General features: G+C 34.2%; 2 protein-coding genes across 2 annotated transcripts; one reads left to right on the top strand and one right to left on the bottom strand.

Moving 5' to 3' along the window:
* Positions 1-1876: 1876 nt before the first annotated feature.
* Positions 1877-2678, bottom strand: EAF02_009004 (uncharacterized protein; the record flags this gene model as incomplete). Its single annotated transcript, XM_038905052.1, has 2 exons — positions 1877-2218; positions 2265-2678. The coding sequence occupies 2 exons, from the start codon at positions 2676-2678 to the stop codon at positions 1877-1879; spliced, it is 756 nt and encodes a 251-aa protein (XP_038754949.1).
* Positions 2679-3533: 855 nt separating this feature from the next.
* Positions 3534-6119, top strand: EAF02_009005 (uncharacterized protein). Its single transcript, XM_038905053.1, has 7 exons — positions 3534-3789; positions 3868-4510; positions 4567-4603; positions 4656-4723; positions 4779-5152; positions 5210-5274; positions 5354-6119. The coding sequence occupies exons 2-7, from the start codon at positions 4349-4351 to the stop codon at positions 5833-5835; spliced, it is 1188 nt and encodes a 395-aa protein (XP_038754950.1). The 5' UTR covers positions 3534-3789; positions 3868-4348; the 3' UTR covers positions 5836-6119.
* The last annotated feature ends 15293 nt before the right edge of the window (positions 6120-21412 follow it).

The following is a 21412-nucleotide window of genomic DNA, read 5'->3' on the forward strand; positions in this document are numbered from 1 at the left end:
GTCGGTCTGTTCCGATCCATCAGAGAATATAGTGATCTGATCGTGTATACGCTTGTTCCACCATTCCTGAAACTGCTCTGCCACTACCTCTTTCGTAAGGCCTCTAGTGGAATCCGTTCGACACCCTGATGTGTAATGGGGCCCTACTAAAGTCGTCTCCTTGATTCGGGGAAGGCACTGGCTGATCACCTGGACCTTTGTTCTGGCTGGCTGCAATTGGCCTTCCCTGCTGCCGAAAATAGATTAATAAGAAATATGATTTTCTAAAACTCTAATTCATTTTTGTAATTTATAATCAAATAGTAATTGATTATGTTACAAAAAGTCGTGTACTGATCTTAGCATTTTATGATATCTTATTTATCATTACTGAACTTTTCAGAAGCAATGAAATACTTATAATAAAATAAAGCTTACAAATTATTATAAACAGTAATCTTCAATATCTCAATTGTGTTTTTCAATTTGATAATCTTTAATTGAGTATCGATAGCTTAAGCCTAAGTAATAGCAATTTGGGTTTGTAATGAGCCTGTAATCGATTCGATCAATTTAAATACAACTTGAATAACAACAAAGTGTACAGCATTTGGATTATTGAATAGATCTATAAAGGAAGAGATATCAACTTTAACAAAATTGAAAACGTAATTCAAGAAAAGAAATTGTAAAAATAGGCTAGATATAGATATTTCTAATACAAATGCTTATTTATTTATCTTTAGTGTTTTTTAAAGTTCAAAACATTAGCAATAAGATATACAATGAATTAATAATGAATACAATCGACGCAATTAAAACAAGACATCGATGAGGCTTTGAAAATAAAATGGGAAATAAAGCTGTGATAGTTTATTTGATAATAATATAAACTGTTATGGTATAGGTAAAGACTTATATTGTACCATAAGGGTAGAAGAGTTATGAAAGAGTAAAGTCCTACTTATAGAAAATAGGGTGCACTAGTATTCTGTACCTGAGGCACGAAGGCAACTACAGATCATGTAGTTGGCGCTGTGACAATTATTAATAAAAGTATTTAATGTTTTATAGATAAATATAATCAATAATAATTATAAAAAAGATATAGAAAGACAGACAATAATAAAAAAGAAAATATATATTTAATCTGAAATATTTAATTCAAAGTAGAACATATATAAAGTATTAGAATTATTTTTTTATATAAAAATATTTGAGTTTGTATATTATCGTATAATATATATCTTATATAAGAAATAGAGTTGTATATCAAATTGAAGTTATTTTATAAGCTTTCTCTGTCTGTCCGACTAGAAAAACTAAGTTCCCTTCTTTCTAGCCGCAAAAACTAAGCCCTAATTAATTAAAAGTTTTACACATCAAGTTACTTATGATCTATCAAAAGAGAGTTTGAATATACTAATTGACAAATTTGATATGCTTATAGAGATATATGATTATATAACACAGGAGTACAATAAAACTTCGGTTACTTCTACGAATCCATCGAGGGCCAGACCTCGAGTTTTGATGCTTCTTCTTGTGGGTGTTAATAGCTCCTAGCTTTGAATTCGATCAACTATTGAAAGAATAAATGATGGCTCCTAAAGGGAGATTACCCAGCTATATTGCCCCCCAAATCATGATATTCTGCCCGCTATCTACCACACTTGCCTGCTGAGAGGATTCCAACTCTGTTATGTTGTGATTAACAGTTCGGCCACTTGTGATGAAAGTCGCGAGTTCTCACATAAATTGGCCAATCATGTCAGTTTCCCGATTTTAGTCTGCCCTGAACGATATATGCTCAGGTGTGCGTACAATTTCCAGTCTGGTTCCTCCGTTTCCGTATCTCTTATATACCACCATTATGATTAAGTCTTGAAGCTACAATCTACTGGCTCTTTTCCAAACCAAGCTTCGCAGCTAGCTCAATACCCTGCACCACCTTGTCAGGGGTGCTCAAAAATGGCGAGTGCGACGCGGCAATGCTGAAAGTCGTGATATTACTTCCCATAGACGCTGCAATGCCTTGCTGCACTGCAAGGGGAATTGCCTTGTCGTCCTCGCAGAATATGTAAGTGCATGGCATATGGTTCCAAGGCTCGTGTGTTGATTTGCCACCGTAGACGGCAGAGGAGGTATGTGAGAGTTGCGCAATCCATTTCTGTTGGTCTTCCGATGATAGGTCGTGGTAGAAGATATCCCCTGGAGTGTCGGCATAGCAATAGTCGCCCTGTGGAATTTTAGTAAATGAATTGATACTTTGAAAGTACTTATACCTTGAAGTTCATCCAAGGAAGCGGGTTACCTCCGAGAGCATCAAGAAGACTGACGCCCTTCGGCAGCGCGAATGCACTCAAGTAGACAAAGTTGATAACCCCGCCTTCCTTCCCATCACTCTTCCTCTGAGCAAAGCCCAGGTCTTCGACAGCACAAGATCCAACCACCCCTCCATATGAGTGAGTAACGAGGACGACTTTCTTTCCTGCCTCGACCAGCTTCTCAATGGCAGCCCGGGTATGAGCAGCATCGTCAGATAGGCCTTTATTTGGGGGCTCGGCTCCAACAGATGGCAGCGCCACAGCTTCAGTTGGATAACTTAGGGGCTTAAGTAATTCTCTCACAGCATCAAAGCTGGCAGGAAAGTGCCATGCTCCAGGCACGAACAGGATGGTTGACTTTTCAGTCGACATTTTAGATAGAACTGCAGGTTACTACCAGATATATCTACTTCTCTAAATTTGCAAGTTTTTCAGGAGAGAAAAGGATACAAGAGATTAGAAGTTTGACTATCTCCAGATATGAAGCCAGGCCAAGGAATTCAATACGAACCAGCTGATTTTACTACTTATTTTCTACTACAAACTAGCTATACTTACAATCAAATATACTCCACACAGCTCGCCAGCTGATATCTCAAGAGCGTAAACCAACCAGAAAGTCCTCCTTCATACCCCTCAGTGGAAAAAGTCACTTCAGTGGATCACGGCTTGTCGACAGAATCGTGAAACACCATAGATAGAAATTCCAGGGATTCTAAGCTGAAAACAAAAGAACTTCTACATAGCATAAGAAAGCAATGTTTTTCAATGATTCAAAGTACGTACGTACGATGCGAAAGGGACTTTTATGAGTCATGAGTCATGACGCTAATAGCCGGGTCCACACGACACAAATTCATTCTTCTTTCGATGATGGGTAATGGGTAGTAGCAGGGATACAGTGACAAAAGACATACAATATTACACCTTATAATTTCTTAACGAAGATAACAAAAGTAATATGTCATATATGCCCAACCCTACTTGTTGTGTCGCAATCATGGTTGTTAGCGTGTGTTAAAGTGGCGATCACTGTGTCCCGCAGGGCCTGACCCACCGGTATGATTGGGACATGGAAGCTAAATGGTTGCTTCACTTCTATTGCACGGGACTTGGGAGTCTGTATCATTACCCAAGAGCGGGAATAGATAAGCGGTTGATAGAGCTCCGTGCGGAAATAGTCTCGGTCGTGCATAACGCTGCGGGAACTACCGGCTGTCAGACTAGACTCTGCAAGGATCATTTCTAGGGTACTTGGAAAGATACTCGCCAATAGATGAAATATAAAAGGGTTATTGTCGGACAATCTAAAAATTTGAGACAGTTGCAAAATTGTTCAATTATTGTTCCTTTTTCTCCCTCATAAACATCCACAATAGAATTTAGAAGGTCAATGCTCCACTCAAAAACTTATTAGCCTTCGATGAAATGTTAGAAATGGAAGTGCCACTAAATTTTCTTTTGATTGCATTGATGGATTCGAGTAAGTGAGGTCCTCAATAGTATTTTGGCCAATTCTACCAGTCGAGCCTTTCGGAGACTTACTTTTAACTGCTGCTAGAGAGTCGCGCCTCGCTTGGAAAAGGTTCCGGCGCCGTGTCAGGATCACGTGCAGTGGATCACATGGCTGAGATCCACCCTCCTTGTCGCTCCACGATCTATATTTCAGCCAATCAAATAACACAAAGAGGTTATTTCTTCGAGCTGATTGACTAACAAATTAGATATCCTAGAACAGGGACTACAAGTATTTATCCTTGAGACCAATATGTAGTATGATAGCTGGCTCGCACACGCTCGTGGATTACTATTTCCTTTTGGTCCTGTGGTACCGTAGTAAAGCCATCAACCCTTGTTCCTAACATAAGATCATAATCTTTGTCACAAAAGTCCCATAGTCGGGATCCCCCAAGCTTAGTTTCGAAAGAAAGGGGAAAGATATCAGAATGTTCTGTTCTCCGTAGTAGTTCACGCCATATTATATATTACAGAAATTCTAGTTTCTAGTTGATCAAATCAATACCGATCTGATAGGTGTCGAAATGGCGGAAGTAGGCCTCATAGACAACCGACAGTCTGAACTCAGAGCTACAAGTGTCGCAATCGTTTTGCTTGCAGTTGTTTTTGTTATACTTCGATTCATATCTCGGCGGATGAACGGGATTGGTTATGGAAGTGATGATATTATGATACATATTGCTTTGGTAAGTTCGGCTTACTGCACCTGTTTTCCTGTGAAACGTGAGCTGACTACTTCCAGTTCTTTCTCTTCATGGCTTTTGCAACATGTATAATTGGTATGCTTTTCTAAAACTGGCATAAACTCCAAATCGCTGAGACCTTTGAAAGGACTGTATTTTGGACTGGGACGACATACGACAGCGCTGAGCACCCCCGAGATTATATCATACGCGAAGGTGAAGATATTCATAAACGCTCCTTGAGATATCATGTTAGCTGACATAGATATAGTCGCTAATAGCATTTGAATGTCTATACGTCACCTGTGTATGCTTCACTAAGCTATCGCTGCTATTGATGTACCGCCGCATTTTCCCAGTCCGCAGTATTAAGATCGGATCACTCGTCATCGGCGGCCTTTCCGTGGCATGGTGTATCTCCATCATTATGGTGTCGGTCTTCCAGTGTATTCCAATCCAGAAGATCTGGAATCCTACTCTTGAGGGTCATTGTATCAATCTGAAAGCATCTTTTATTGGAAATGCTATTCCTAATATCTTGACCGATGTAGCGATCTTGGCGCTGCCCATGCAGCAAGTCTGGGGTTTACATACTAGTGTCATGCAGAAGACACACATCTCATTTGTGTTTTTGCTTGGAAGTTTGTAAATTATAATCTGGTGCATCCATCTAGATTTGTTCAGCACTAACGATATGGCCAGCGTTATTTTCACTAGTATTTACCGCTTCACGACTCTTTTCCAATTTCAGCCTGCAGACATCACTTGTACGTGTCCTTGCCAAAATCATCCAGTCAGTGAGCAAACAAACCGGGAGCTAGGGGCTAACAACTTGACTACTTCCAGGGACACTAGCAACAGCGCAAGTATGGTGCGTAGTCGAATCAGCCTCGGGAATAATGTCCGCCTGCCTGCCAACTTTGGGCCCTCTCGTCCAGTTTTCCGCTCGAAAGCTCGGTATAGCAAGCGTTCTAAATCGGTCATCGAAAGCACGCACTTCCTCTGCGGGTCCACATTTACAAACAATCGGCGGATCAGGCGGACCAAAGAAGAGCATCCACACTAGTGGGAAGTTTGACAGCTCTAAAAACATAAGAGAAGGCTCAAGGCCGTTTCGTAAATTATCTGCGGAGTCCGGAATTAGCGACGAGAGAGGGGACTGGAAAGGGGGAAGTAATGTGAGGGCCACTGTGAGGGCGCACGATGCGGAGAGTGTGGGGAGTAATGAAATACCACTGCATAATATTGTTGTGAATACGGAGATAGAGTGGACTGAATCCGGATCAGGGAAGACCAGTAAGAACAGTGATCAGAGAGATATGTACTAAGATGACGTGAGTCGTTAAGTTTTTGTATCATGAGCATAATCTGCAGCGATCGGGGAAGGCGTTCCTTGAGTTGGACTCCAAAATTGGTAAGCAATGAGGATATATCAAGTCTCAATGTTTGATTAGGAGCTTCATAGAAAGAGACGATATCATGTTGCCACGAAGATCTTGCTAGTCTAGTAATTAATTATATTGAGGGCTAAACTTCATCGTGCTGCAAGCGATATCTCAAGCTACCGAGTGCCAGCTTCTCCTCAAGGTTTTTGAACAGCCACAGTGCAGCCTTCGAAAGCGACACCCATGCTTCCTTTGCGGGCGACACAGCTTGTCGGGCTGATCCTGCTCGCCGTCGTGGCAGCCTGATGAAAGCCGGCGACAACTGAATATTGGTTATCCTGCTGATTGATGGGCAGCCTCCTATGCGAGTTGGCTGCAGATGTTGGAATGGGACTCCAATCTTCCATTTCAAACATTTAATCGCCAGACGGCCCCATCAAACTTCACAGTCGCCCTCCTCTAATTCACATTCCAGAAGATAATCTTCGACCCGGATTGAGATAATTGTAGTATTGTGATACAAGCCTTTACATAAGTTCCAAATATACGTAGAGACTTAGAATTAACAACTTGCTTAATTGATTGATTATTATTTTTCATCCGGCGGGCGCGTGCAGCACGACACGTGACCCTAGTAGAACATGCTGGACTGGAAAACACTAGTATTTTTCATCTCATACTCAGACCCTTCAATAATAACATAATTTAGAGCTGGATTTCGAGGTATATATCTTCTTAGGGCTATCAAAAGATCTAAAACAATTTAGCTTTGGTTTTTATATCAAATGTAACATTTCAGAATTTTTATAATTGTTTATTATGCAGTTATAAATCAATTAATAGTTGTACTATTTTATATTTATTTACTTATAGTGATTAAAGTCTAATCTATAATCTCTCTAGAAGTATCCTAGATATATTAAAGAATAGGCCTATAGAGTATAGGCGCTCTTATCACTTATAGTAATTTATCAGTATTTCTTTCTAGGGCTTTTTTATCACTATAATTTTAATAAATATTGAATATAAATTCTAGATGATAATAGTTTATATTGAGAATGAATCAACTAATCTTTATCAATTTCTTAAAATTAATATAAATTAATGATAACTTTATTCATTGTTTTCTTTTAATTTTATAACTAAATATAGTAATAGTTCTATTTATCTGAGTGTTACGCGACATATCATGTTACAATAGAATGTATACAAAAGCTACCCTTACAGGATAAAGTAGCTTTCAAACAAATACTATATAGGAAATCGGAAAGCGCGTATGGAAGTGCTCAGAGGATCGGAGACAAAAGCGCAAGTGTGCTAACTATCGCTTGGGAGGCTACTAAGGGTATTGAGACCCCATCCCTAGGAAAGGGGGATCATGTAAATTAGAAGATCATCCCGCAGTTAGCCCAACCGTAATGCCCCCTGGGAGGCTCGCCTATACGGCCCGGTTGAAAATTACTAATAATAATAATAATAATAATAATAATAATAATCTGAGTGTTAACTCTCAAATACTTCTATTTTTAATATATATAGATTATTAGGATTCATTACAAAGAAATCAGTATTTAATTTACTTTTAATTTAAAAATATATTTAGCGAGTTCTAGTTAATTTTTATTAAATTTTTAAGAAGAAATTGTTTATAAAGAATTTAAATAATAGATTGTTTATATGAAACTCCTCTGAACAAAAAGACCATTGTCCTCCGCAAGGAGCCCGGCTGGTTCAGTGGTAGAGTGATCGGGCCACTCTCCCACTGTTCTACGACTTAAGGCTATAGCGATCTGATCCACATAGATCCACCCTATATGCCGCCTCATAGGCCACCTTAGTGTGAACCTCTTGACACAACTCCACTAAGCTCCGACAATCTACCGCTAACCCTAATAAAGCTTTTCTATTATGAACCGCAAAAGCAATCGATCGAATACTGAAGGGGAACTGATCCCCCCTCCAACCACCACCACTACACCTATACGCCACTCCGCTACTCAGCGGAACCATCGTTCCGGCTGCTCCTCTCGAACAGCCCAATAACCGAATCCTCCGCTCCCATAAAGCACCATCACACACACACCTGCTTCTTTGAAGCAACACACCTATACACACTGCTCCTGCCCATATGGTTTTATAGCAAAAATAATCATACAATCAAAGCGCTCCTCTCCACGAGTAACAAAAAGCACTAAGAATATAGAGCCAATCAAACAGCCCTATTTGCAAACATTACACTAGCTTGTTTAAAATATATAAAAAGAACTGGGTTTACCCTATGAGGTTTTACTAGCATACACATCAACACCTTTCTGTATTTATAACTCTAGATCTAGCCACATCTTTCATACCCCTAGGGAGGTCCCCCACAAGACGTTAATCACTATAAATAAATAAATAAATAAATTAAGTTATTAACTACTTATTATTTCGAAATTAATGAATAAATGAAAAACACGAAAAAACCAAGGAAAGATTTTCTTAGAAAAACCCATTAATCTTTACTATATTCAAAGCAGAATATCAACCTCTATCCCTTTCCGAAATTGCTAAATTGATATCTACCCGGATTAGGAAAATATCGTTATCGATATCGAGAAGAAAGATTTAGTATATTTATATCAATACTACTAATATCAATACTATCAATAATAAGATTACTATATCGAATATAATTAATAAAAGAAATTAAATCATAGATTTCTATAATAATCCGGATCTTTTAATACTCAAAGGCCTCATGAAGAGATTTCAATTATAAAAAAGAAGATTCTTAGATATAGAAAAATGAAGAATAAAAACTTTTCAAAAGGCCTTACTTTTTTCAGGAAATATTTTATAAAAGATATACTAATATATATAGCAATTAATATTCTACCGATATACTTACAACTACTCTATACAGACAGAGAGAAAAGCCAGACCTTTCATTTCACAATAATACACTGATTCGAGCATATAGCATTTCATCATTAGTATACAATATTATTGCGAAAATATCAATTTCGATATTACCTTGTATAACAGACGATATACTATCGACTATAACTGAAGGAGTAATAACTTTTCAATATAGAATGTATATTACTAAAACAATAATACCCTGATATCATTATATTTATTATTTCGATCTTATTCAACTACTTTAGCCCTATAATATAGCTCTAGTCTCCTATATCATTAAAATAAAGTCTATCATTTCTATACAGATAGAATAATTCGATAATACAAAAGGAAATAGAAGATAATAGGTATTAAGAGGAAATTATATACTATTAATATATATTAGAAGAAGATGAATATAAGACTTATAAATAATAGATTAGGGGGTTATAATAGGGTAATGACCCTCCAAAAAGAACTCGAAGAACTAGAAAGTAAAAATAACTTTTTGGAAAGAATACGATATTATAACTAATCATAGCTTTTATAATATTTTGAAAGGAGTTAGATAGAAAGAGAGAGATTATCATAACAGAATAGAAAGTATAGGGTTTTTATAGATATATTGGAGAGATTTATGGATAGAAAGTTTTTAGACAGAACAGGTTTACAATATAAGCAGCTCAAAGAACTTGAAAAGGCTACTCAGAAGGTTGCCTGAGGATTCTATTAAAAAGTTTGAAGAAGAGATAAGTTTTTATTCTTCTTTTTCTATCTATCTTAAAATCAATTAAAATCAGATATAGGCGTATCGCATAGTCTTTTAGTTATATAGCTACATAGGTCGAATCGATTAAGAATTTACTACTACTAATAAATAAATTAAAAAAGCTAATATAACATTAGAATAATATCTTCAATTATATATAATTTATCTATAAAACAATTAAACAAAATAACTCCTATTTATTGAATTCTTTATTAACAATATTTAATCCGAAAATATCTAAATAATTTTATTCTTCTCGAATTACAAATTTTACCTTTATCTAAATTTCAAATCTATACCATTCTAGAGTACTCATTCTATTATACAAGATACTAAAAAATTTATTACTAAAATAAAAGCTATCTTCTTATATCTACAAACCAAACTAATTACTAATTAAACTTGATACTCAAAAAATATTGATATCTACCATTCCCCTACTTATAAATACTTATCTAATAATCTGATTTAACTAAATACTAGAAATATTAAGATTCTATACTTATAAAAGACATCTTAATATTTCTAAACATATATATTTAATTACAAATAGCTTTACAATTCACTTCATTATAATATATTCTAGAAATAGCCCAAGGGGCTTACCATGATATTGTCAATGTGCGGTCATGAGCATCCTGTCGCACTGCTGAGCGCGCCGGGTTGCGATCCGATCGCTCCCACAACAACGACAACGATTACAGCAATAACCAATACGGGGGGAGACGATAATATACGATCTATTTACAAAACAATAACTGATCAATTTTACAAAAAGGATGAAAAGCAATGAGTGATTTTAAAAATCGCAAATACAATCGATATGTGTATTTATTTTATTTATTTATATTAATTTACATCCGGGGGGCAAGCCACAGGGGCTCGCCACGACCTCCCAGAGGGTACTAGGGATGGACTAAACTAACAATTCTATATATATACAATTGCTGGCATAGCCAAGCGTTCCGTTCTTCTATAGTTGTAATGCTAATGGCGAGCGGGGCAACCACGTTATAAGCGCTTTCGCCGTTCCACTTCATTCCAATTTGCAAATTTGAGCTATCCAACTCACTTCATACTGAATAGTCTAGAGATTGTTCAAGGCCTTTGTAAAAAGGTAAGGGTTGTCAGTTGGTAAGGGCTGGGGTGATTATAGGCTGGTAAAGGCTAGAGTGATCGGATTGTTGAAGGCCGAGGTGATCGTAGGCTGCTGTAAGCAGGTAATCATTATTATCGAGAGAGGGAGGTATATTGTACTTGCTTAAGTGTGAGTGGAACTACTTTTTGATGGGGAGGTGGGGTGGTGATGGAGTGGAGGTTTTTCTATGTTGGGGCTAGAGGATCGGGAAGGGGGCACGACGCCTTTTTTTGATTGTATGCGGATGATGAGCTGTGGTTTCGTAGGTGATTAGGCTTCGAAAAGACAGATATCGATCGGGATATGGCTCTGAGCAGAAGTGGGCACCAATCACTTTACCACTGAGCCAGCCACTCCTTACGGAGAACAATGGTCTTTTTGTTTCGATATGTGTATTAAGACCTTGAGCAAAACAGAATTGAGTTATACCAACGAGCTAAGATCTGTATATTATTATTATTATTATTATTAGTAATTTTCAACCAGGCCGTATAGACAAGCCTCCCGGGGGGCATTACAGTTGGGCTAATTGTAGGGTGATCTTTTAATTTATATGATCCTTCTTTTCTAGGGATGGGGTCTCAATACTCTCAATAGTTTTTCAAGCAATAACTAGTGTACTTACATTTTTGTTTTTGATTCTTTAAGTACTTCTGTGTATACTTTCCGATTTCTTATATAATATTTATTTGAAAACTGTTTTATTCTATAAGAATAGCTTTTGTATACATTCTCTTATAATATAGTATATCGCATGCTTCAATTTTCTTCTATATAGCTTTTCTAAATCTATCTCTTCCTATTCTCTATTTATATTCACCTAGATCAATTAATCCCTTTTCTTTTTCTCTTTTATTCTTCTAATAATATTTTAGAATATATATTTCTATAGAAGTCTGTTATAGTAATAAATTTAATGAATTTGGCTGGTATATATATTAGCTATTTCAGTAATCGTTTTTGAGCTACTTGATTGTAGAGTAAGTATTTGAGCTTGATATCTAGGGGCCAGGTTTCATAAATCGCAAGGACTTTATGGCAATACACAATATGCTCAGGGAATTTGAATGTATTGTATGAGCAGTGGATCGTTGTTTCCTTGTATTTAAATCGTCGGTAATAGCTTTCGAAGTCGCTATGTACTGAGAGCTAAGATCTGTGTATATTGATAATATAATCAAGATTATAGGATAAGTCAGATTTTTATAGAAAATCTTTATATTAATTACAAGAATAATTATAAAGAGATCTACTAAATCCTATACTAATATATTCAAGGCTAGGGAAGCGCTTCAGGCATCGAAGGGTATCAAGGCAAGTATGCCCAAGACGACAAAAACATTATAGAAGTATAAGCAATAGGAGCGAAACAGTTATACAATCCTTATAAAAATAGGAAGTAGATAACAAATGATTGTCAACAATTTTTTCAAATTATAATTGAAAATAAAAAAGCAATTCCTAGGCTCAGGCTTGAATTGATTCCTTTGCTCCATTGCAATAGAAACAAAGTGAATCCTGGGATATAAGGTGTTAGAGGATTACAAGAACCTTTTGTAAAACAATAATCGTATAAGGCTGATCATTGCGTTTGGTGTGGATAATACTTAAACCATAAAAACTTGATACAACTATATTGTACCCCAGATCCCTTATAATACATTAGGCATGCTTATAATATTTCTTGATACAATTATTCGAGAAGAAATCAAGATACAAGTAGAAGAGGATTCGGTTCAATATAGAACCTCTAAATATAGAGTAAATTCTTTTACAAAAAAAACCAACTAAATTTATCAGAAATAGACAGCAAGTTATACATAAGGAGTGATATCTTAAAGTATATATATCGATTCTATATATCCGGGAAGTTCAAAGAAGGAGTTTTATAGTAATATACACATACCATATATATACTACACATATGATTTCCAATATCCTTTTTATAATAGAAATCTATTATCTAAATTATATAAACTCTCTATATATATATATTTGTAAAGAGTTTTATTAACTCTTACAACAATACCAACATTCCAGAGTTGTCTATGGTATCTACGTCTCCAGTAGAGTTCGACAGCTTTATGATTTAATATCGTATTGCAGTATAAAAGTACTTTTTATCTGAATCCTGTTTTCCCTACCCATGTCAGGTCGGATCCAATCCATCTAGCAGTTCAAATATCAATCTGCTTTTGTATAATCCTCTTCGTATATATACCAACAGATTGCTTTGGATTTGTTATCTTCGGATTGTAGGGTTACCTTTTTAGTATGGTAAACAATCCAAATCCAATCTTATGTGAACAGACCTCCAATTTATCTGTTACTCTATATGGTTTTCTTAAAATAATCAATTTAGTCAATTTGGTCAATTCATAATAAATTGATCAATTCAATCAATTTGAACAATTTTTGATAAATTCGATAGATCTGGTAAATATAGTGAATCTGATAAACCTGATGAAATTGTTGAAATAGGTGTATTTGGTGATTTTTATCAATTTAGTCAATTTGGTCAATTTGGTTAATTTGGTCAATTTGGTTAATTTGGTCAATTTGATCAATTTAGTCAATTTAGTTTAAATTAATCAAATCAATCAAAGTGACTGATTTGATCAAATGCAATTATTGACTCTCTTTGATGTATTTGTATTCAGCATTCCAGATTCAATTCTAGATCTTTTTTAAAAATTATAAAGCCAGGATATATGAGCTGTTTTGTAAGGATATCGGTTGTCTGTTCGAGATTGGCCTCACAACAAATTTCGAAGGAAACTTTTTCTTCGAAATACGACCCTTTCACAATCGATTTAGATTATAGTTATTAAACCAAATTGATTGCAATTGTCCCTAAGTGATTCTGACCAGTAGTTGTTGTAATACTGTTGTCGGCGCTTTAAACACAAAACTTATACGAAAATTCGCATAAAATTTTCACTCCAAACCTCCAAAATAAGAATATAACTTCTAATATGGATTGTCTTAATAATCCATTAACACTTCGGGATACAGTTATGATGGAGGCTTCTTCTGAAGCCTTTATTATACCAAACACTTATCCTATTGTTGTCCTAGGTACCCCAATACCTTCAAGCTTTCCCCTGCCTTCTGAAAACCCCCAATTCGAAATCTCTAGTCCCATTCTATCAATCAATCAGCTAATCAGTTCTGGAAGAAGAGTTGAAGAGTTCAATCTACTTAATGACCCTTTTATTATTCAAGATACAATCAATATCACCTATATATTCAATCAGAATAAAAAACATGGCCCTATAATATCCCTTAACAATCAGAACAAACAACCCAGAATACAAAACAAATTAATTACATTAAAGAAAGCAATTCTAAAAGTAAAAGACCTTATATTACTAGTATTCATTTTTATTCAATTATATGACAAACAATTTAAGTTTCTAAACCTTCTTGAAATCTTTAGAGAATATATTGAAAAGGAAAAGCTTACTACAGCCTTCAATATTATTGTATTTCAAATCATTTATTTTGAATCAGCTATACGGAAGATCGAATTGCAAGCTAAAACACTAGCCAAAAATCCAATCCCAATCACCACAATACTAATTAAACCTAATTATGTAATTATAGTAAAAGAAGAAGAATGGAATCTAGTTAGTAAAGGAAAAGCTATTAAGCTTATTCCAATAGATAAGAAGATTGAAATCACTCAAAGATACCTAATCCTAATTAAATTAGAGATTACAAATATTATCTCCTTTTTGCCTATATCAATACGAAACCAAATAAACGAAGTATTTCAGAAAATTGAAATCAAAGGCTTGGTTATAGTAGTAGTAACTTTATTGCTGAATAGTAATATAATAATTACTACAAATGCTCTTTTTATATCACAATTTCTATTAGAAAAGAAGACAATTTGGAGCAACCTTATCAAATTCAAAAGGATTCAAAAAGATCAAGAATGGTATAAGGTTATTATTTATAAAATACCTATAAAAGAATTCTCAGAACCAAGAGAAATGGATCTCATCCTCGAAGAAATCAAAACCTTCAACCCGGATTTCAAGTCTATAGGAACACCTTTTTGGCTTACACTAGTATCAAAAAGAGTATATCAATAGAAAAGAGCAATAGTGATTGCTTTTGTAATAAAATTAGAAGCAAAGCTAGCTATTCGGAAATGATTATATATTGCTGGTATTAGTACAAGAATAGAAAAGTTTTACGAATTTAAATCAATTATATAATACCAAAAATACCAAGGATTTGGATATCAAGATATATATTATAGAAGGAATTCCTTCTATAGAGAGGGGTAAAATCCCTTTCAAAACCTATTGTATGGACTACATACAATAGTGGGCGCTATACCCCAGTATTTGTTTTCACCTCCCCCATTATTTCATTCCCATTGTGTATTTCAAAAGTTATCCGCTAGCGCCCTTATGGCCTAGCCGTCTTATATAGTCATGGACTGAAGCGGGACGTTAAATTAAATCAATCAATCAATCAATCAATCAATTCCTTCTATAGACTTTGTAGAAGCAAACATATAATATTAGTATATTTGTGTGTAGTTTGTGATATCAAAAAAAAGTTCTATCAATACCTGGTTACCAAATACTCGAATTGCCAAGGAAAGCATACAGCAAATTCAAGAATCTGTAAAATCTATTAAGTAATCTAACAAAAAGCAGATAACACTAATTTATAAGCTATACTAACATTTGAATTCTTCAAATAAATCTTAACAGGAGTTTACAAGCTATAAAGAATATTCTACAGTTTGTAATAGAGCTTAATATCGATCTTATTATGATTCAAGAATCTTGGATTATCAAGAATGGAATCGATTACTCAAATTCAAGATCTATTATATATTTCAATTTCATATAAACACTATCAAGATTCAACCCTAATTACTGGCCATGTATACTATTATATACATCAAAAACTCTTTAAGCTATAATCAACCTAGTTTCCGATTTTTAATAGATTCTGATATATAAATTTTCAATTATCAAAATAGAAACAAAACCTTTCAAATCATCAATATATATAATGAAGATAATCAAGCTAAAAAGAATAATTTTATAATCGAAAGATGCTTATATAATATATCTATTATACAAAATACCATCCTCTTAGGCGATTTCAATGCCCATCACCCATAATAGGATCCTTTTTTCAAGAAAAGCGGAAACGCCAATCAACTAACCGAATGATTTGAAGATTAGAATCTTATTCTTTTAAACAAGCCTGGAATCAGTACCTTCTATCGAACTAATCTTCTTAATCCAAATGTTCTTGATCTAACACTAGCATTAGAGGGAATCTCTTTTCAAATTTACAATTGGCAAACGCTTTCAGATACAAAATCTGACCATGTAGGAATAATATTCGAATTAAAAGGAAAAGAAATCCCAACTACCTTTAATGCTGAATCGACAGTTAGATACAATACTAAATTAGCGAATTAGGAAAAGTTTGAATCAATACTCAAATCGGAATTCTTATATTCCCCTATTCTTTTTACTTTAGATTCAATCACTTTAACTGAAGAGGATTCCTTAAACCTTTTGAAAAATAAAGATAACTATTATTCAATTTTAGATCAAGTAATAAGTGAACTTACAAAGATTATTCAAAAAGCAACTGAAAGGTATATACCCAAAGTTATTTCAATTAAAAGAGCTAAACCATAATGGATATCTGAATTGAAGGATCTTCAAAAAGAGCTAGGAAATACAAAGCAAATAAATGAATCAAATTCAGAAAACCTTAGCTTTAAGGAAGAATATCGAATTGCTAGAAATAAGTACTTTCAAGCTATTAAAACAGTAAAGAAAAATTATTGAAATGAATTTTTAAAAAAGGAGAATATACAGACAATTTTCAAAGCAATAATCTATACTAAAGACTTTCAAGATCAAAGGATATCGGATATTTCAATAGAAAACTCTTTCGAAGAAAAGTGCTTTGCTTTCAGATCAACTCTATTCCTACCCCCTTTTATTACTTCAAAACCATAATGGGAAGGATATAAACAATCCAAGAAATGGGAATGACCTAATCTTTTTCAAACCGAATTAAGCAATGCTTGCTTAGCCAAAATATAAGGAAAAACTCCTAGTCCAGATAGAATTACTTAAGAAATCATTATAAAGGCTTATAAAGCAATCCCATAAACCTTTTTCATTCTTTTCAGCAAACTTCTTAATCTTGGATATCACCCTAAATACTGGAAACAAGTTACTGGAACTATCCTAAAAAAAGCCTCAAAATCTAATTACTCACTTCCAAAAGTATATAAAATAATTACACTCTTAAATTATCTTAGAAAAATTAATAAAAGGATTCTAGTTTAACAATTAGATTTTTTAGCGGAAACTATTTATCTTCTATATAAAAGCCAAATGGGAGATTGGCAAAAGAAATCAGCAATTGATACTGCACTATTATTAACCATAGAAATCGAAAGAAACAAGCAAGCTAATAAGAAGATCTCAGTACTATTTATGGATATAAAGGGAGCTTTTAATCACATCTCAAGAAACCAATTATTGGATATTTACAAGAAGCTAAGACTACTAACAAATCTTATCTTCTGGATAGCTTTATTCTTGTAGTAGAGACAGCTGAAGTTATCCTTTAATAGTCAAACCAAATCCTTCAAGCCAATTTCAACCGGAATACCACAAGGCAGCCCAATCTCCCCAATCCTCTTCTTTATATATATTAGGAACCTCTTCCTATCCAACTCAATAAAGTTTCTTTCTTATATAGATGATATTACTCTAATCATTAATTCATTCACTTAAAAAAAGAATATTAAATCTTTAGAAAAAGCTACAAAACAAATCTACAAACTCAGTTCGAAAAATTCTATTCAATTTGATCTGGCGAAAACTAAGCTAATACACTTTTCGTTATCAAAACTAACAAAAAACTATCTAATCACACTACCCAATTCCGAAACAATCATATCTCAATCCCTAATTAGATAACTAGGAATATGGTTTGATCTAAATCTCAAATTCAATCAATATATTAATATTCGAATTACACAAGCCAAAGGAGCCTTCCATCGAATAGTCCGATTAGCTAATACCGAAAAAGGCCTTAGTCCTAAAACCCTCAGACAGCTATATATAGTATATATGACTAGCATAACTAATTATAATTCAATAATTTAATGGAAAGATCAAACTAATTTCAAGAATATAATATAATCACTTCAAAACCTAGCCTTTTGCAAGATATTAGAAGTATTCAAAACAGCTCCAATCATTCTAATGGAAGTAGAAGCCGGCCTAAAACCTTTCAAAATCCGATTAGATTCAAATATCAGATAATACGCTTTCCGATTAGCTAAGTTATCACCAAAGTATTCAATCAATATCGAAAAAGAAACTTCAGCTCAATATCAAGCCGATTTAGGAGTGATCCCGATACCTCGAAGAAAACGATATAAACCTATTCAACTGGATAGAATCAGAGAATCGATAAACCAGAACTTCAATCCTTCCTCACTCGAAAAGATTATTCATTTTAACTTTCCCTTATAGAAAAGAGATATCCCTTTCAAAATCAACATTAGCAATTCGTCAAAAGAAGATATTGTTATTCTTTATAATATTGTCTTCAAACATAGGGATAAGGATATCATCTATATTTATACTAATACCTTATCCACTAAAAAGGGAATTGGCATCGGGATAGGTATAGTGGCTATACAGTCAAATAATCGAATTCTATATCAAGAGCAAAGCAATATTGGTATTAATCAACTGGTATATAATGGAGAGCTCTTTGGAGTTACAAAAACTATCGAATATGCTAGTTCTATTACTTACAGTGATCAAAAGTTCAAGATCTATTCAAACAATCAAGTCGATCTATACCGCCTAAAAATTCCTTCAGATTATCTAGGACAGGCTTACCAAATAAGAGCAATCAATGCAGCAAAGGTTATCAAAGCAAAAGGAGCCGAAATCTCGCTAAATTGGATTCCTGGTCATACTTCAGTTGAAGGAAATGAGCTAGCAGATAAGCTAGCCAAGGAAGCAACTACAATATAATCCATCTTGAACGAAACAAGCTTTGGACTATTAGGTATGATTGTTAAGGAATATGCTTCAGATCAATGGCTTGATATTCTCAATCAATACGAACTCAGATCAAACCAATCCCCATCAACTTACTCGAAACTATTTCCTTGGAAAATAGGCTCGAAAATCAAGTTATCAAGCGGAACCAATCGAAACACTGCCAGCGCATTCTTTCAACTCAAATTAGGTTATGGATATATTAAATCCTATTTACATCGCTTCAAACTTTCCAATAACAAATATATATGTAATAATATCGAGACACCACAATATTTCCTTATTAACTGCCCCATATATAAAGCTGAAAGAAAAGAAACCTTTAAGGAGATACCTTTATCCAAAATCACTATACAATTCCTACTTCATACCAAAATTGGTATCGAGTTAGCCATCAAATTCATCAACATCACCAAAATAGCTATAAGGGCATGGCATCTGGCTAGAGCTCTGATACAAAACGAAACAGGAGAAAGAGAGGTAGTAGAAGAAGAAGAAGATGCAATAATAGAGGGAGAAAGAGTTATTGCAGAAATGGAAGGAATAGTAATTGAAGAAGAAGAAGAAGAAGGGAGGAGTCTCTTTCTAATTTCTTGAGTGTTATACTTCCCTTTCCTTATTACATGCAATGCGTATAATAAGTGGGCACTGGTCCCCACATTTGTTTTCACTTCCCTAAATCGAATATATCCATCTTTATAGAATAAAAAGTTACCTGCTAGAGCCTCTAGAGGCCTAGCCGTCCTATATAGTCTTAGACTGAACATGGACGTAAATGAAATCAATCAATCAATCAATCAATCAATCAATCGGTTGTCTGTTTAGTTCCTGGAATTTATATGATATGTAGTTTTTTGATATCAATCATATCTTTTCGAATATAGTATTATCGAATATCAATATGCTTTGTTTTACTATAGAACTTATTCTCTTATATCTAATCAATTCTATTAATATTATTGTAATATAAAATTAGGATAAAGAGCTTTTCCTTAAAGTATTCTTCTAAATCTTTTATTAGCTTTTTTATTCAAGCTAATTCTTTTATATCCTCGTTTATTGCTATAATCTTAGCTTTTATTGTCACAGTCAATCCGCGTAAGGGCTGGCGAGGACATGTGAGTAGCCCTGCGGGCCTACCCCGGGCCGACGTCAACCCGCATATAATTATAAATTGTAGAATTTTTATAGTTTAGAGAAATTAATAAAAAATCTTTATATTATATTATATCTAATTGATTCATTACTATTATCTACTCTAACAATTCTTTTCATTCATATTATAAAGCAATCCGTCAACTATTTCTTAATCGAGTAATTATTGGTATTATTATAGTTTCAACAAGAAGAACATCTATCCCAAAGGAAAAGCAGGATGCTTGCAATACAACTCAAGACTAATCCAATGAAATTATCGATCAATTTCTGCAGGGTATCAACAGTAACACTTATTTGGTTTTATTATATCTTTTTAGTAATAGCGAGGATGTATTGTTAATCTAATAACTTTAAGAAATGAAAGAAGAAATAACAGTTATGAGAGAAGCTTATAAAGTGGCTATGGACTGTATCTTATATACAATTATCCTGGTCGAGTATAACCAACCTGCAGTCATACCGAATGCAATCTATCAGATTATCAACCTTAATTTGGGAAAACCATTGAAGTTGTAGAGATTAAAACAATATAAAGGAAAGAATATCGAGAAAACTAAAAACTTCTTTTTTCAGGCAGAAATTATATTTCGAAGCGATAATGGATACTATTTTCCTACTAATACAAAAAAGATAGAATATGTTATCCAATACTTCGAAAGACAGTCTCTAGCGATTTAACATCGATATATAAGCAAATCGAGTTACAAAGAAATAAACTAAAAAAACTTCAGGGAGTATATATATAATACTATTATGGATAAAGGGATTAGGTAGCAACAAGCAATCCAAAAGATTATGTATGCAAGGTAAAGAAAAAGAGAAATTGTGAATGCATTTGTAATCTATCTAAAAGACCTTGAAGAAGATATCGAGCAGGAAGTGGAGAGTATTTGGGTCGAAAGGTTTTTAATAGGTCTATTACTTAGTATAGCCAGAAAAATCTCGGAATTCTTATAACAATCTGAGTTGTGCAGTGAGCTTATAAGATAAACCTGTAAATTAGAAAGTATAGAGAAATTGTTCTGAGGAAAAGATACAGGGGAGTCACAGTAATCCCGTAAATACAATTAATCACTCTCTCAATATAGAAACCCTTCTAAACATCCCTATCTGGAAAACAACCCGATTCTAATTATTAAACCAAAGGTTTAAGAATTCAACCAACCTTTTCGAGGGGAACCCCCTAAGGCTCTGAAATATCCCGTTGAGATACTGTATACGGATTGTGTTCGGAATGCTATATACTATAAATACTAACAAAAGAGATACTACATTATAACCTATCGGAATAATGTTGTATACAGATATTGTGGAGGGAGGCATAGAGAATCCGATTATCAAAATAACCCACCTAAAACTATCCGTATAGGAAACACCTAGACCCAGCAATTATAATGAGTATTCCATTAATACTGGGTCTATACAAGGAAGGGCGAACAATCTTCACAATCACAGCGATCTTTAATAATAACAGCAAACCGATAG

The sequence above is a fragment of the Botrytis sinoallii genome (genome assembly GCF_014898435.1).
Source record: "Botrytis sinoallii strain Bc 23 chromosome Unknown BSIN_018, whole genome shotgun sequence".
Lineage (NCBI taxonomy): Eukaryota > Fungi > Ascomycota > Leotiomycetes > Helotiales > Sclerotiniaceae > Botrytis > Botrytis sinoallii.

What these genes read in the sequence shown, in the direction of transcription:
- EAF02_009005 (XM_038905053.1), top strand. Translation starts at nt 4,349, where the DNA reads ATGGCGGAAGTAGGCCTCATAGACAACCGACAGTCTGAACTCAGAGCT. An exon ending in TTTTGCAACATGTATAATTG is followed by an intron (nt 4,604 to 4,655) that starts GTATGCTTTTCT and finishes GACCTTTGAAAG; the next exon opens with GACTGTATTTTGGACTGGGA. An exon ending in TCAGCCTGCAGACATCACTT is followed by an intron (nt 5,275 to 5,353) that starts GTACGTGTCCTT and finishes GACTACTTCCAG; the next exon opens with GGACACTAGCAACAGCGCAA.